General features: G+C 32.9%; 1 protein-coding gene across 1 annotated transcript; it reads right to left on the bottom strand.

Annotated features, from left to right (window-relative positions):
- Positions 1-1,090: 1,090 nt before the first annotated feature.
- On the bottom strand, positions 1,091-7,005 carry LOC118052680 (ABC transporter B family member 13). The gene is made up of 10 exons (XM_035063685.2): positions 6,541-7,005; positions 6,162-6,216; positions 5,867-6,042; positions 5,580-5,780; positions 5,190-5,449; positions 4,276-4,589; positions 3,932-4,155; positions 2,920-3,691; positions 2,480-2,721; positions 1,091-2,361 (listed from the first exon to the last, which is right to left on the bottom strand). Exons 1-10 carry the CDS (start codon positions 6,817-6,819, stop codon positions 1,144-1,146), a joined length of 3,741 nt encoding a protein of 1,246 aa, XP_034919576.1. The 5' UTR covers positions 6,820-7,005; the 3' UTR covers positions 1,091-1,143.
- Between the last annotated feature and the right edge of the window lie 11,534 nt (positions 7,006-18,539).

Genomic DNA, 18,539 nt, shown 5'->3' on the forward strand with positions numbered 1-18,539 from the left:
ACCAAATTGAAAGTGTTAAATTATCTTATCTATACAGTAATTCTACCCATAATTCATATGTTATTCTGTTCAGAATCTCGGAATATGCTCCAGGGACCAATTTGCAATTTTTTAAAGTTCGGGGACTAAACTGTAATTTTCGCAAATTGAGGGACCAAATTGATTTTTCGTCATCTTCAACCTCCAATCCAGAATTTTAACAGAAACCCCACTGTTCTACCCTGATTTTTAACTCAAATTTCACCATTCAAACAAGGCTATAACTCAAAATCATCACAATCTTCCATAATCAACTAAATCATCAATTAACAACAACAATTAACCTTATAAACTTCAAATTAATTCATCAATTTAAATCAAACAACAAATTCTCAAAACCCTAACATTCATCAAAATCAAATTAAAGCTTACTTAAAACATATTATACACATTAAACCATAAATCTTACCCTTTTAACTTATTTCCTCCAAATCTCTTCCTTTTTCCTTTATTTTCCTTCTTTTCTCTTCTTCTTCTTCTTCCTCCCTCTCTCTCTCACGGTTTGTTCTTCAAATTTTCAGATCACTCTTTCCATTTTCTTTTTTTTTTCTATTTATATTTATTATTTTATACAATTACTACAATACCCTTATTTATTTATACCCTCTCTTTAAGCCTCCAAGGGCTTTGTTGTAATATCCTATCTTATTAATTTCAAAACATTACAACTTTGCTCACAAACATCCCCGTTTCTAGCCTCAATTCCAACACCAATGGCAAACAACTAGCCATGATTTCTTCCAAAAAATAAGCACAAAATCATCCCCTAATTTGCAGCCATGAAATCTCCCAGCATATTTCAAGCCCATTTTTTTAGCCATACAAATGTGGTTGTCATCTGTGTCCACATTTTCAACATAAGCTTCTATGCAAGGGAGTTCGAAAATGTAGATGGAAATCGGTGGCAAATGAAGCTTAAGCAAGTGTCAACTGGTTCCAAGAAAAAAAAAAATGATTGCAATAACAAGACTAATTTCTTCAGATTCAAGTATCAAATTCTCTTATTCATCCAGTAAGGTCAAGAAGAAACTTTCAGCTTGGATAGATTCAGTTATAGATAGAAAAATATATGTTTCTGATCCATTTGTTTTTGGTCTAGAATCCTTATTCAAAGGGAAGTGACTTTTCTTGCTGTAAACTGACTAGTTGTTTGTAAACACCACAAGGTTTCCCAATAAGCTGGTTATGGCTTCCGATTTCGACCACCTTCCCATGTTGGAGCACTGCAATGCTATCAGCGTCTCGAACAGTTGACAACCTGTGTGCTACCAGAACTGTTGTTCTGCCTTCCATGAGTTTATCTAAAGCCTCTTGGACCAACTTTTCAGATGCTGTATCCAATGCACTTGTAGCTTCATCCAAAAGAAGAATAGAAGGGTCTTTAAGTATAGCTCTAGCAATTGCTATTCTCTGTTTCTGCCCCCCTGATAACTGCAGTCCTCTATCACCCACATGAGTATGGTATCCTTCATGCATTCTGCTGATGAATCCATGAGCATTGGCTGCTTTGGCTGCCTTCATCACTTCAATTTCTGAAGCATTTTCATTCCCATACTTGATGTTTTCGTAAATTGTTGTCGAAAACAATGCTGGCTCCTGTTGAACTAGTCCTATTTTCCGCCTTAGTGATTTCAGGTTCAAGGTTTTAACATCATATCCATCAATAAGAACTGTTCCGGAAATGGGGTCGTAGAACCTCAGTATCAAGGCAATTACAGTACTTTTCCCTGATCCACTTTGGCCCACCACAGCAAGGCTTTTGCCAGCTGGAACTTCGAGATTTAAATCCTCGAAAATAACTGTATCAGGCCTTGCAGGATACTTGAAACTCACATGTCTGAGCTCTACGTCCCCTTTGATATCGGTTATCACCTTCGACGTGGGATCATCAGGGTCCATGGCTGTTTTCCTATGGAGAATACTGAAAACCGATTCTAGTGCTTGTGAACCCTTCATAATGTCTGGTGTGAGCGCTACCGTTTCTGCTATAGCATATGAAGTCATTACCAAAACCATGAAGCACTTCATGCAATGATCGAAATCGGATTCGTTGTGTGAGATTACTACTGACGCATACCAAATACCAAGCGCATATGCACAAAGACTGAAAAACTGGGATGCACCATATCCAATGCCTGATATATGTCCCTGTAAAAGCACTTGTCTGTTTGGTTTGTTTAGTTCAGATGCAAACTGACGAGCAATTCGTTCTTCTGCACCAAATGAAGCTACGGTGCGAATATTCGCGATTGCTTCACGGGCCACAGCATTTGCTCTAGTGTAAGAGCGATAGTCTCCCCCAAATCCCTTGAGAAATAATTGCTGCAGATTTCACAGGTAGGGAAACGTAAGTTGGAAAATGAGGATGATACTATAGTACAAAACATAAACAGAACAAACCAATCTGAAAATTGTTATCGCGGAGGCTTTAAGGACTTGCCTCAGTTATGGCAGCGCCAATAAGTATAGGGAAGCAAGCAATGATAACAGCTGACACCCTCCAACTTAATGAAAAGCCGATAACAAATGCTGTTACAGTGAGTGATACATTCTGCACCATTGTTGAGAGACGGTCAGCAAGAGTACTTCGAACTAAGGTCGCGTCGGCAGCTAAAGTTGATGTCAGTGAGCCAGTACTATTCTCATCTAAATCAAACCAGCCGATCTCATTGCAAAGGATAGCTGCATTTGAAACAAAAGAGAGTTTCAGATCTAAAAAGCTACACAATCAAGGATTGAAAGTTGCCTTGATTTACAACTCGCCAATTCTGTTGATTGTGGACAGCATTCATTGCCTGGATTGTTCATCATACAAATGTTGAATTTTGCAGATGCTTGACATTGCATGACATTAAATAATTAAGTGGATAAGAAAAGAACCTGAGAACATTGATAGGCGAACACGAGTTATCAGACGCTCCCCCATTAGTGTATAAAAATAGTGTTGAAGTATATAAATAGGAACAGTAACAACAGCCGCTCCAAGAAAAATAAGAGCTACGAGATGAACCTCTTTTTTCATCTGAGAAATATCAGGAGAATAAAATGCAGTCAGCATATGTGTAATTCCAAGGGCAAACAGAGGTGCTTCCATGCCAGCCATCATTGCGCCAACTGACCCAAGCACTGCATAAGGCCATTCCGGTGCATTTAGTTTTACTAGTTCCCAAATGGATGGTTTGGGAGAAAAGTTGGCCGGGGACAAGTTTTTATCATTTGACTTCAGCTCTCTTGTTGTAACTTCCTGATTTTGACTGCCTGTAAGTTCTTGAAAGCTAGATTTTCCAGCAGTTCCAGAGTGTATCGAGCTTGCATCTGTAACATGTTCTGATACTTGCAGGCTCGCCATGCTTGCATATTCTCCTCCCTTGGATATCAATTCCAAGTGACTCCCACTTTCAACAACTTCACCATTTTTCAAAACAATGATTGTATCAACATCTCGAATTGTAGATAACCGGTGTGCGACGACAATTGTAGTCCGATTTGCCATAATTTTCTCCAGGGCTTGTTGCACAGTGAGTTCAGATTCTGCATCAAGAGCACTGGTGGCCTCATCTAAAAGTAGTATCTTTGGATTCCTCAGCACTGCTCTTGCTATAGCCAGTCTTTGTTTTTGACCACCAGAAAGCTGTGTTCCTCCCTCTCCAACCTAAATCAAGAAACAATTATCTCGAGCAATGGATCAATGGATCTTTCCTCTTCCTTTTGCTTACCATGTCTTAAAAATTTCTGAACTTCATTATATATGAGATGTCTTTTCTTAAAGTAGAAGGACAGAGTTAATTTAAGGAGATGAAATGTTGGACTTGGAGTCCTTCATTGCTATCGGTTTGCTATGTTTAGACATATGTTGCTATTTATATGACAAGAAATATTGGACAGGACGCACCTGAGTGTGATAACCATCAGGTAACTGTAGAACAAAAGAATGTACATTGGCAGCTTTAGCAGCTTCGTAAATCTGATCCATACTTGCATCTTCTTTACCAAACAGAATATTGTCAGCTATGGTTGTAGCAAACAATGCTGGTTCTTGACTGACCAATCCCATTTGTTCTCTTAACCATTTCAATTCGAGAGTCTTGAGATCATGCCCGTCCAGCAGAATTTTACCTAGAAAATGTGCGCATAAGAAATGCATGTGTGCTCTTACAGTTTCTATATATTGACTCGCAGAAGTCATCTAATGAATTTACTATGTTAAATAGCCTGTGCTAAGCTAACATTATGTACCTGAAGTAGGTTCATAGAAACGTTGAACCAAGGATATAACAGTGCTTTTCCCTGAACCACTTGGACCCACAACTGCAAATGTCTTCCCAGCGCTTATTGAGAAGCTCAAATTTTCAAAGACCATGTTGCTCCGTGATGGATAAGAAAAACAGACCTCGTGGAATTCGATCTGCCCAGATACTTTTTGCATCACAATTCCATCTTCTAAGTTCTTAGAAGGGCTGGATTCTGTTTCAATCATGCTCATAATACTGGCAGCAGCAGCACGGCCTTTGGAAATAGCAGCAATATTTGGAGCAGCTTGGCCAAGAGCACTATAAAGACAAAGGACCTGTGTTTTATCAGGAAAAAGAAACGGATAGCCAGTAACAAAACCGCAGAATTAACAGCTATATCTTTCAGAATGTGACTTACAATCCACTAAATATGGCCAAGAGCACTATAAAGACAAAGGGCCTGTGTTTTATCAGGAAAAAGAAATGGATAGCCAGTAACAAAACCGCAGAATTAACAGCTATGGCTTTCAGAATGTGACTTACAATCCACTAAATATGGCCAAGAGCACTATAAAGACAAAGGGCTTGTGTTTTATCAGGAAAAAGAAATGGATAGCCAGTAACAAAACCGCAGAATTAACAACTATGTCTTTCAGAATGTGACTTACAATCCACTAAATATGGCCAAGAGCACTATAAAGACAAAGGGCTTGTGTTTTATCAGGAAAAAGAAATGGATAGCCAGTAACAAAACCGCAGAATTAACAGCTATGTCTTTCAGAATGTGACTTACAATCCACTAAATATGGCCAAGAGCACTATAAAGACAAAGGGCTTGTGTTTTATCAGGAAAAAGAAATGGATAGCCAGTAACAAAACCGCAGAATTAACAGTTATATCTTTCAGAATGTGACTTACAATCCACTAAATATGGCATTGATTATCACTGTGAAAGCTTTTGCACCATTTGTGTCCCCACGCCTAACTAGCGTGCTGGAATACCAGAGAAGCATTGACCAAGCACAAAATAGGAGTCCATATGTAGATCCAATACCAACTCCTTTTGCAACCCCACTTTTCTTCCCCAATTTAAGGGCTTTCTTAAGGGACTTGGAGTACTCTTCTATTGCTTTCTCCTCTCCTACGAATGAGTATACTGTACGTATCTGCGAAATAGCCTGTCCATCAAAGAAGGGACTTGTATAAGCTCTTCCCCAACCTTCTAAGTTTCAGCATATGCAGTTAAATTAAATTTGGAAGCAGCAGCAAGAATTGTTATTTTTTTTAATCAATGAGGCAGGTTATTACCTCATCTGCAGCCTTGCCAGCTTCAGCATAAGCAGCCTCACCCTTTTCTGACAAGGTAGACATAATTATAGTATAGGCTCCCCCGGCAACGGCCATCAACGGAACCACAGCCAAGGTGAGGAGCGTAAGTTGCCAAACTGACTTGAACCCAAAAACGAATCCAATGAAAAACTGAGAAAGATAACGAACTGCATGGCCTGTCTGCATCAGGGTAGATGAGATGTGTTTGAGGTAAGTACTCGAGTCAAAATAAAGATTCCGAGACAAGGCAGTAAATTTCCGATTACCTTGTCACCTATTGCATCTTGCACTAGTATGGCATCACTTGATATATGAAATAAAATGTTGGAATCTCTAGCTTCCATGTCGAAAAAGTTCATGTCCTTTCTTAAAACAGACTGAAGATACTTTAGACGCAAACGTGCTGTCTGCCTCTCACCAGTTTGCATCCAAGATGCAACACCTGAAACATTGATACAAACAAAAACGCTAATGCTCAACTATCAGAAGGAAAGATGAGCAGTTTATACAGGAAGACAGATTTGGTTGTCATGTCAAGTTTGAAATAAATAAAAAAAGTACCGATCCATCCAGCTACAAAAACTCCAAGCCCCAAATACACCAGGTCCAAGGAATACTGCAATAAAACAAAAGCATAAGATGTTCCCAGTTAGCATACAAATACTTGAACAATAATTCATAGGCTACAGAGGCTGGGAAGATCACACCATGTGACCAAACTAATTTTTCGTTTGTCCATTTACTGCTTCTAAAACATATTATTGGAACTGCAAGTGGCAACTCTTCTATACATTGGACAAGAAATTTCCAGATTCCATCAATAGTGTTGGGTCTAAACTCATAGTACTATAATCCTCTCGACTGCCACAAAGATTGCCATCACCGATGACTCGAAATACAGATACTATTAACTAAACAAGTAAATGACAAAAAAAGGTACCTTGGACACCTGTGAAGACATTTGATGAGGATCAGAACCTACATGTCCCAGAGAATCAATCAGATGACCAAACAAAACAAAGAACACAGGAAACACAGCACCGTGAGCGCATGAACCGACGAGTCCTAAAAACATCAAGAAATGGTCAAATTTATCAGCAGCAGAAAATAGGCCAAAAATTGAAACAGTAGGCTTTTTGCTTGAATTTGATGGCTGCTCCTTCTTCGGAAGTGAATTCTGGTCCAAGACCTGATCGGAGGTAAGCTCTAATTCTTCCATTGTAGAATTAAGCTGAAGAAAGAAATTGGGAGAATGTTACTGATCAGATCAAGCTTGAAATAACGCCAAAGGGCATGCTTGTTTCATAAAGAGCTCGTGGAGGATGAGTAGCTTCTCTAAACAATAAATGTAAAGGTGAAAATAGCTAGCAAGCCAACTACCCGGTTCCTAAACTTTCTTTTGCATGTGTAAATAAGGTGCGGTATGATTGCAAATTAAACTTGGGGTACTAAAGGAGTATACGTTAGCTAGCATGCTTCGCAATCATCAAATCATTTTCCTTGCATTTAAGCCAGCAGTCCTAAACCGTATTTTTAGTTTTTCTTGACTCATTATAGAGTTGGGTGTAGCTTTCACCTGTAACTGTCTGGTATAATTAAGAGCTTGCAAAAGAACGAAACTAAACATTTACAGCTACATGATCGCCATGAAGCTGGAACGCTAGCTGGATGCTAGTGTTAATAAGGCATCAATAAAGGATTCCTGCAAAGGGGACGGACCTTCATGTGGCATTGCATTAAAATGGTAGAAGCTGTTCATAACAGCCGATTTACTGGATGAGCACATTCGATTCAGATAGATCGAGCAATTAGCTACTGATTTAGATTGCCTATTTTGACGAGTCTGCTCTTATGCAACTCTTTTAGACTAATTAATTTCCTGGTGTGTGTATGGTATTCCTTTCCACTTGAGATACCCATCTGCAGACAGATGTTTCGGATGTGCCTAACTTGACGTTCACCTAAAGAGCACCGAAACAACGCCGCCAGTCAAACATCTTAAGCAAATTTGCTCATCAGAAAGTTCCTTCATCCATCGACAGAATTACCATTTTCAGCGAATCAAGTTGTAATGTGAAATTCAATAGCAATACAAAAGGGCTGTCCTATAATGCACGATCAAATAACATATGGCATCAACACTACCATCAATGGCAGCTTGCTATGTTTTGTCAATCATGTAAGAATATATGCCCACGCCTAATTCCCTGTGCCCTTCAGTTTATGCAGAGTCCATCATGCGCGCGCATCAGTGGTTAGATATCTCATAAAGCAAAATTGATTCGAAAATATCCTGCATAAGAGTCCCATTTTCTTTCCTTAGATATGATGTCGAATTTGACCATCTGATGTTACTGTTTATGATGACGTTGTGGAAAAACTTCACAGAAAAAAAAAAAAAAAAAAAAAACTCTTCCTGGCTTATATAAGTTTTAGGCCTGGGCTATCCCGTAAAACAAGTTTCTCATGGAATAAAAAAGATACTCTAATGTTTAAGTAATATTTAAGATTGTTTGATTAAATGAAAAAATATATAGAAAATCAAGAGAATCAAATATATATCTAATTATGTGTACAAAAGAGATTTATCTGCTCTTAGTCTTGTTGAGTGTGCTTTTTGTATAGTGAAAAAATATTAAGTGTATTATTGTTTAGATTAGTTATCTTTTTTTTCTTTTTCAAAATCTAAGAATATATAACCTTGAAAAATATCTAGAAAATTACAAGTAGAATATATTATTCATGAATAGTAAATCAATGTAAGCTAACTCGGTCAGACCAAAGCTCGAGCTTGATTGGACCTTGACCAAATCAACCTTTATGTAGTTTAGTTGGATCTAACTAAGGGTGGGGGGCATTCTAGATTTTTGGTGGAAAATACAATTAAGCCCTTCATCTTTAAAAATAATACAATTTATATAATTTATATAATTCTAGATATAAAATTTTATTTTATTTTTTAGTTCGAGAGAGGAAAGAGAGATTGTTGGATTCCACTGATATGTGTTTAATTTCTACTTTTCAGATAAATGGGATCTACATCTGTTTCTCTAGATTTTTTTTTCTTTGACATAAATGATTTTTGATTGATAAATGAATATTTTTTTTAATTTACACATAATATTTTTCATGTAGCGAGAAACATTTGCAATTTTTTATCTTTTTGGTTTGCTAGTGTGGTCCTAAGTGAACAGAGTAGAGAATTGACAAAACAGATTTAAGAAGCATTAAAGTTTCAACTGCCAGTTTCTGAAGGTGTAAATCATGACAGCAAAAAATAGTAAAATTGAAGTCCCGATCCATGATATTAATAGTTTTCTGTGCTTTCACTGCTGCCAGAGGAGATCATTTCGCACACCCACTGCCCATAAAACATAACATATGCGTATTAATGTCTTGAGTCAACTCATTTATACAACTCGTTTATACATGAACAGGCTCCATCTTAGGTGGGGGGGATGCTTAAATACTTGCTCAGATGACAGAAATGATCAGCAGAGAAGATGACTTCGGATTTGAACTCACTCGGAGCTGAAGCTGTCACGTATTCGGCTATAGGCCTTCATAGCCCAATATGAGTGGATTTTTTACCAGTGGGTTTCACAGTTCTAATCGTTTTGACATTGGCGTTGTGATTTTCTGAGAGATCCGTGGAATTAGCATTATTATTATTATTACTATTATTATTATTATATTAATATAAAAATTTTTAAAAAATATTTTTTATTTAAAAATATATTAAAATAATTATATTTTTATCTTTTATTCTTAACATCAACTTATTAAAATCATCAAAAAATATTAAAAAAATATTCTTTTGATATTTTTTTCAAGAAAAACACACCCAAAAACATAAAACTATCACACTCTTAAATACTTCTTAAATTAAAACCCATGTATCTTCTGCCTCTAATTACCCAAAAACATAAACTATCACACTTAAATACTCCTTAAATTAAAACCCATGTATCTTCTGCCTCTAATTAAATGAAATTTGAGTTCTTTCATGTACTTATGTTACTAATTAAACAATGAATTTGTGATGGTAAATTAGACATTGTATTCAAATTGCTTGTAATTAAGAATGGAAAGGTTGATTTCATCAATTTTTAATTAGAGGGTTTTATTTCAGTGGATATATATGCAAAATAAAGGGACCAAAACATGATTATTAGATAAAAGTTTACGATCATGGATCCATAGCTATTATAATGGCCTTAATTTCCAATTAATTTACTCGTAAAAAAATCAGTAGCTTAATAATTTGTAGGGATAATCGAAATCAAGAATGATCTCATAGCTTAATATATTCTTTCCAGGTATTAAGTTTGAGTTTTTCCTTTATAATAATAATAATAAAAAAAATCATATCGTTGCCATAGTTGTATCCATCCGTGCATGTTTGATCTCTTGCAATGGAAATTCAAGCTTGATAATCCAATGCTTAACACGGGATTAATTAATTAATAATAATAATAAAAAAAAGAGATGGAAGGAAAGTTACCGTGCTTCAGTTACTGTAACAGTATATATAATTATTATATTGTCTATTGAATATTAAAACTTTTAACTATATATTGGAAGTAAGGTAGTTTTTTCAGTATTGAAACGATTATTTTCTACAAATTATATGGGATTAGTTTGATAATTTTATTTTTTAATATACAATAAAATTATTTATTTAACCCTGAATTAAATAAGCTATGCTACTACTCAATAATAATTAATATTTTTAAATTTTTAAATAGTGTAATTACTTTAGCATCCTTAAATGTAAAACTAATAAACTCTCATTCATGAATTCTTTTTATTATTTTTTTATTCAAGTTTTTTAATTAATATTTTTTTTTGTGATTTTATCATTTAAAATTAAATTTATTAAAAATTAAGTTTACGATTAAATTCAAGTCCAGGATTTTTTTGCTCAAATTTACTTGATATTTTCCTTTTTAAAAACTTAATTTTAATAACAAGTTTTTTTTTTTTTTATATAGTATTTAAATTACCACTTGAATCGATGAATTGAGACTTAATTTTTTTTTCAGCATAGCTTTTGTTTTATGTAAAAAAAAAAAAAAAAAATTGCTCAGTATATCTAGTCATAAACTATACTTTAAAGGAGGAATTAAGCAGCCAAAAGAAAAGAATTTTGGACTTCGAAACCTTTTTCTTCTAGCTCTTTACTGTAGATATTATTGTTGTCATCCCACACGTGAATATTAAACAGACAGGCGCTCCTACATGTTTATATTCTAATTCCCGTAAAATCCAATAATTTCATCATAATTGTTAAATTCGATCTTTTTATAAATTGAACTGGTAATTCATTAATTTACAATCTAATCCAAATCAATATTAATTCTAAATTAATTTAAAAATTAATCTGATTAAACTCAATTAATTTTATAAAATTAACTTTAATTAAAAAAAAACAATTTCTAAAATAATATCGTTTGATGAAATTAGCAAAATTGTAACTTGGCCATTATACCAGCCAAACCACCTTGATGAATACGATAATTATGATTTCAATCATATTTAAATATGATTCTATCTCTATTTTTTTTAACAAGATTTCATAGATATAATACCTCTCTCTCTCTCTCTCTCTCTCTCTCTCTCTCTATATTATTGGCCTACTTGAACAATAAAGAAAGTTGTTTTTAGCCTTCTCATTTCCTTTCAACTTGGCCATTCCCTTTCAGGAGACGTGATCAATAGATGAATCGAAACTCAAGAATGGTAATGATCAGAAATGTTTCGAGCGACTGGATCTTGCGTACATGGAGAACACCAATATTGCAATGTGTGCCGCCAAGTGACAGCCAGCAATGAATGGAGTTGGCGGTTATAACAAGGGGAAAAACGATAATCCAATCTCCTAATACTTCAATTCATTGTTTCTGACAAAAAAACAAAATTCCTTGTTTCTTAACATTAGATTTCTTGAAAAATACTATAGAAAAACAAAATAAAAGCACTTTCACATAGAAAAACAAAGGTACATATCATGTAATATTATTGCTGATAAGACAAGAGGAGGATTACATAACACCCTCTCTCTCTCTCTCTAGACATGAGGAAAAAAAAAAAAAAAAAAGCTACCAAGCTTCTTTACGCTTGTAAACTATTTGTGCACCCCAATTCAAAAACGCAGGTGGTGATCACAAACTTTTTCTTGGATTGCTAGAACATGAAAAACCACAAGGACAACAACGAGAAAAGGCCACAACCAGCAAAGCACAATCTCTCGGCTTTGCTTTTTATCCACAGAAATAAAGATTAACCTTCACTTTCACCAACTACACAGTTATAGCCAGAAAGGAAATAACTTCACTTCACCGGATACGTAAAAGTCGCCGGAGATTATCTGTAGCTCCAGCATCAACCCCGGAAGCTTCAGCGGTGCAACTACGCTTTGGTTTCATGGAAAACTTGGGCAAGGGCAAGCTGCTAGGGTGTGGAGATAGTGTAAACACAGAACCTGGAAACTTCGGATCACAATCTTTCGTAAAAACAGGATTAGTGATGACATCGTTACCTGATACTGTCACTGATGATGATAAAACCTTAGAAACATCTCTTGGCAAATCTTTTGGGTCAGGTCCTAATGGTACAGTAGACTCAATAATCACAGATTCTTTCTTTGGCTCTTCCTTTTTGGTGTTGGGTTGTTTGGATTTCTTTGGGGTGAAAGATTGGTCTCTGGGTCTATTAGTCTTTCTTGTAGCAGTAGGTGGGCAAGAAAAGCCCCGGCTTAGAGAAGGGAGAGAGTTGTGGCGGGGTTGAGAGGTTGGAAGAGGAAGGAGAGGTGGCTGGGCTTGCTTCTGATAATAATATTGTTGGTGTGGATTTAAAACTGCAAGAGAAGATGGAGGGTAGGAAACGGAGAGGAGATTACGAGGAGGAGCAAAGAAGAGGCCTCCGTGGATGCTGTTGCTGTTATAGTTCACAGGAGGCAAGTTTTCCGTGGATCTTGAAATGAAACTGCGACTAGTATGATTGATCTTCTTCGTTGGATTTGTGTTTTTCATTTGCTTGTATGGAGAGATAGATTGATGATGATCTGCTGTTGATGGTGCAAAAATTGCCTCCATAGTTTCAAATTCTCTAGCTTTTTTAATGATCTAAAGATGATAAAAGATATCCACAAATTAAAACAAGAAAGCAACAAAGAGGGCAATGATCTTTCAAATAACACGATCAATAGCCTGATGAAAACTCCTTTTTTAGCTATTTAAAAAAAGTGGATCGAAATTGCTGCTGATTTGCTCGAGAAATTTGCAAAAAAATTAGTAACAAAGAAGAAGAGATGAAATGATTTGGTAATTATAGAAATTTTACGAAGTTTTAAACGATAAATTAAAGAAGGATCGATATAATAACATGGGATTCTCTTCGAGATTTCCTAGAAATTCTCAAACAAGAAAGACCCTTGATAGATTAAGAGGGCTATAAATCGAAACAAACTTTGTTCTCGTAAAGAGAACTGAAAAAAATATTAGTGTTTGGTATTCCTCAACGGATCCTGAAAAATCCCTTTCGGAATTGGAGGAGATTGATATTTTCTAGTTTGCTAATTTCATGAACCTTCGTGTGGTGGTACGTAGTCTTTTTATAGGACGCGACCCAGGAACGGCTATTTATTTTTTATTTTTTGGAACAATATCATATTAATTCTCTAACTATATATGATTTCTCAATTAATCCACTAACTACCATTTTTATTATTTCCATCCCCTCGTCTGAATACCTTTCCATAGTCAGATCACTCGTTAAAATAATGTATAGTTACTGTTAGAAAACGCACGAGTTGGTCACTTATTTTCTAATTAATCCTAATTTTTCCTAGTCTTTTCCCTCACGGTATATACAAACATTTGTGTAAAATAGGATACTTTTGCGTGTAAGACCCTAGGAAACTAAGGTCATTGTTTGCATTATTCGACATTGGATCCAATTATTTTAGTAAAGAGGAGTTGATTGAAAAATAATGTATATACGGGGACCCATTTGAAAACAATTGACAATATGAGGACGTAATCAATAAACTATATATGATTGGAGGACTGATAGGAGGTTTGTCTTTCTTATAATTTTGTAACATTTGTTTTTGTATTTTAATAAAAATATCACGATTACTCCTAATTACCGACACTGTTGCGGTCGGTAACCTCCAAAGACCGAGAATACTGTTGGGCGGCAACCGCCGATGTATTGTGGACCGTCCGATTATGATATTTTGAAATAGCCGCTGAAGAGATTGTGACCATTGATTTCCTCCACGAGTTCCTCGAAATTTGTCTCGGGAGACATGGACCAGAAGAATCCCAACCTCACATAATTTAAGTGTGGTGGGGGCCACTTTAAATAATAACAATAATAAAAGAAAGGTACCGTATTATTGTTTGCTCGCTGTGACCTAATATGCAGGGAATAATCTCAGCAACACAAATGAAAGATTTTTTTATTTTTATAAATATTTTTTATATATAAAAAAATTAAACTACCGTGCTAAACATAAATTCCTAATTAATTTTTTTATAATTTTTTATAAAAAAATATTTAAACTATCATTGAAAGTATACTACACAAAATCCTAATTATTTTTTTATTTTTTATAAAAAAATATTTATACTATCTTTAAAATATCATAAATAGAAATGATAATTAATATTTTTATAAATATTTTTTATTTTTTCTAGAAATAAAAATTTAAAATTTTATCTAAACAAAAATACTAATTATTTTTTTAAAATTAAACTAAATTTGAAATATGATAAATAGAAATGCTAATTATTTTTTATAATTATTTTTTTATTTTTTCTATAAAAAAACATTAAAAATACCCTTGAAGCATCTTAAATTATTTTTTTATAAATTATTTTTATTTTTTATAAAAATAATAATTAAAATTACCTTATAAATAAAAAAGTGAATTTTTTTTTTTTATATTTAATAAGATGATAGAGACACTTGGCGGTCAGATTTTCAAGGTGTTTGAAGTACAAGTCTGGCGATTTGCTGGTATAGAAATTCTGAAGTAATGATAAAATAGACTTTTAGTGTATATAAATTTGACGGCTAATTACACATCATATTGGTAGGATGGAAAAAAAAAAAAAAACAACGATAATGACTACTTAATTTATTTTTCTTCGGAATTTGGATAATACTGTTTGGAAGTATAATTATATTTGTTTTTTTAAATATTTTTTATTCATAAATATATTAAAATAATATTTTATTATTATTTTTAAAAATTATTTTTGATATTATTATATTAAAATTATCTATAAATACAAAATAATATTAATTTTTTTAAAAAAAAATTTAAAATTAAAGAGAACATGTGTTCCCAAACAGCCTCGTATATGCACTAAAAGCAGCTTGTTTGGTAGTCAAATGTGGACGGTAAAGAAGATTTTGAGTTTATTAAAATGATTTTTTTTATATGAAATTAGAGTTTAGATATAATTAAATGGTAATGAATTTAAATTTTAATATTTTATTTTAATTAATAAAAATTAAATATAAATGGTGGTGAGAGTTTGTGTAAATTTTAAGTATAAAAAATTTTTTATTTAAAAAAATACGATAAAAAATAATATTTTACATTTAAAATTATTAAATTAAGATACAAATTCATAAGTTGATACAGAGAGTAATAGCTACAGAGAGCTTAACATCACGGGACAAATAGCTATTTCAAAAAATGTATCTCTCAATCAGGTGTGAATTGGCCGTGCCAGCTGTTTAATTACAGGCAAGTCTTTTCTTGGCTTTGCTTTTATTTTTTCTAGGAAGTTTAGAGGGAAGTTTTTAATAATAATAAATTCGTGGTTGTTTTTTTAAATATTTTTTTATATTAAAATAATATATATTTTTTATTTTTTAAAAATTATTTTTAAAATTAATGCATTAAAATAATTCAAAATATAAAAAATTTATTAAAAACATAGATAGAATCGTGTTTTCAAATACTCTTTAAAAATATGAAAGAACCAAATTAGACATAACTTTAAAGTGGAAAAATAAAAAATAATGTTTAGTGACCAGAGCATAAACTAATAAAAATTTCAAGGATCAAGAATGAAAAAATTGGCTATAAATGTGGATAGTGAAATTTGAAGGGAGCTAAAAGTTATCAACGATAAACTCCCCATCTCTTTTGGAGTTTTTTTTTTTCTTGTTAGCATAAAACGATAAAAAAAAAAATTCATAAACCAAGAGTGGAAAAATTAACTGAACTTTTTTACCCGCTAAAGCTAACATTTGGACAGGAGAATTAGAATGAAGTAACGACAATAATTTTCACAGAAGACGTTGATGGTGCGGAGGCGGCAGTGTCCAGCAATGTCGATAATTATTACAACAATAATAAATCTTTAGGATTTCATATCATGAAAAAACATAGAGTAACAGTACAGGTTAAATCTCCATGCTAAATTATTGAGAAATTTAAAGTTGACCGTGAGCTGGTGGCAGCAGCAACAGTGCATCCATTATTTTCATGATATTTACAGCAAACAAATTGTTATCCATCGGATTCTTTTTTCTTTTTCTTTTTTTATCGGAGTAGATCTGCATTGTCGGAGACCCACATCTTGTATAATTTCACTTTAATTTTCTTTAAAAAACTTCGAGATGAAAAAAAAATAAAAAAATCTTAGGTTTTTCTTGTTCTCAACTTGCCCGTGTGACCACCCTTTCAATTTTACGTGAGGGTGTCCTTTAGAGAAAAACAAAAAATCTTCCTTTCTAATTTTGCTTGGCATTTTCTTTCTCGAGGGTCACAAGATGACATTATACATTTACATAGAAGGCCAAGGCACGAATCAACGTTATTTCTTCTGCTAGGAAAAGCCTTGTACTTCATTTATTTTTTAGGAAAAGTAGATGCGAAAAAAATCAATGCAATCATTAATTATGGAAAAAATCAAGTAACACATCAAATAATAAAATTAAAAATTTCAACAAATTAAAGATTGTGATTTATTTTCATTACTTGATTATAAATAATTGTAACAGTATATCTTATCAATAAATACTTTATTTTTTAATATGATATCAAAACAAGAAATCTTACACCAACCATTCTTATCTTTTATATCCAAAGCCAGAAGGGCAAATACAGAATGGAGAAGAATGGTAGCTCCCCGCGAATCTACCATTTCTTTTATATTTTACTTTCTCCCCCCAATAATCAATCTATATATATATATATATATATATATATAATATATATATATATATATATATTTTTTAACCTATGTTCCATATCATACTAACTTTAAGAGGATGTTTGACATTACAAATTCATGATCACGTGGAGTGGCGTCCTAGCAGCTACAACTTGCGGCACCGTCCATTTCATTAAAAGCCCGCGTTCTTTCATATAATAAGGTAAAGGAGTCGCTATCTTGAAGATAAAGAAGCCACCTTATGGATGAACACGTAATCAAAGTTGGATTTACACAAGTTCTATAAAAATATTTCTTTAGATTTTATAATTGCAGGTGACTTTTTACTCTTTAATAACAATCATTAGTCTCTTAAGGTAAAATCAGATCGGGTTTTAATTATATTTTAGTAAAAAGATTGAGTTTCTTTAACAAAGAAGAAAAAGATTGCTTTCTTTAAAGAATGGTTAGATGATAAAAGTCGGGACTGTTTTTTCTTTTGTGATCCAATCCAAATCATCATGTTCCCTCGAAAATTGCAATACTTCGTTCCTAAGCTAAAAATAAAATTTCCATTTTCAGTTATGGCCAATTCAAGAAGAGTTTTTTTTGGGATTTTAACATAGGAAATTTTGTTTTTGGATAAAATAACATGGTTTGAAAAGGACAACTCTTTCTGAGAGCAAAATTGCTAGACAAGATTTAATAAAAAGAAGGGGGGAGGGGTTTAGAAGTATATTGAAACTCTAAGAATAACATCATATATACCATTAAAAAGATTTTAACTAAATGAATTCAACGATATTAAAAAAAATCATTAATGATGATCGAAGTGAGTCACACAAGTGGTCTAAAGACAAGTGAAGTTCGACACTTTTAGATGACTCATGTGTTTCACTTTGTTACCTTTTATAAATTTTTTGGTGTCATTAAATTCATCTTGTCGAAATTTTTTCAATATTATCAATAGTATTATCATCAAAGCTTTGATGTGTTTTTGGTGCTATTTTTTTTTTAATTTTTCTCTTCCTTCTTTTAATTTATTAAGAGATAGAATATAGAAAAAGTTAAAAAAAAAAATAACATGATTCCGGATGCAAAAAAAAAAAAAAAAAGCTTCAATGATCACATCGTGAGTATTATTAAAAAAATCTCGGTAAAATGAATACAATAATATAAAAAAATTCATAAATAATAAAGAGAAAAAGTTACATGAATAGTACAAAAATGATGTGCCTCACTTGCGGACACTCACAATATCTTCTCATTGCCATGCTTACTTTCTTCAATGGGCCGTTTCTTTTTCTTTTTAACTATCTGCCCAGTATCCAGGGCCTTGAATGTTGCCCAATTACTCTGGGTGTACACATTCCAATCTATTTCATGCGGGAAGATGATAAAAATATTAAGATTGTGTTTAGTATTATTATGGTTATGATTTGAAAAAAATTTATTTTATAAAAAGGTATTTTTAGTTGAAGTTTGTTTGAAAAAATAAGTATTTGATTAAAACTGTGGTTGAAATTGAGGTTCAATAAAAAGTAGTTTAATGTGTTTGGTTAAGAATGCTTTTGAAATTGAGGTTATAAAATAATTTAAAAATATATATATATTAATATTGATGGTTTTTAATTTAAATATTGTAGATTTAACTATTGCTATTACATCATGAAATAAATAATACTTTATATAAAATATTTTTTATTATTCCATTAAACCATTTACAGTTCCATTACATATAATTAAAATTCATCCT

The sequence above is a fragment of the Populus alba genome, chromosome 2 (genome assembly GCF_005239225.2).
Source record: "Populus alba chromosome 2, ASM523922v2, whole genome shotgun sequence".
Classification (NCBI taxonomy): Eukaryota; Viridiplantae; Streptophyta; class Magnoliopsida; order Malpighiales; family Salicaceae; genus Populus; species Populus alba.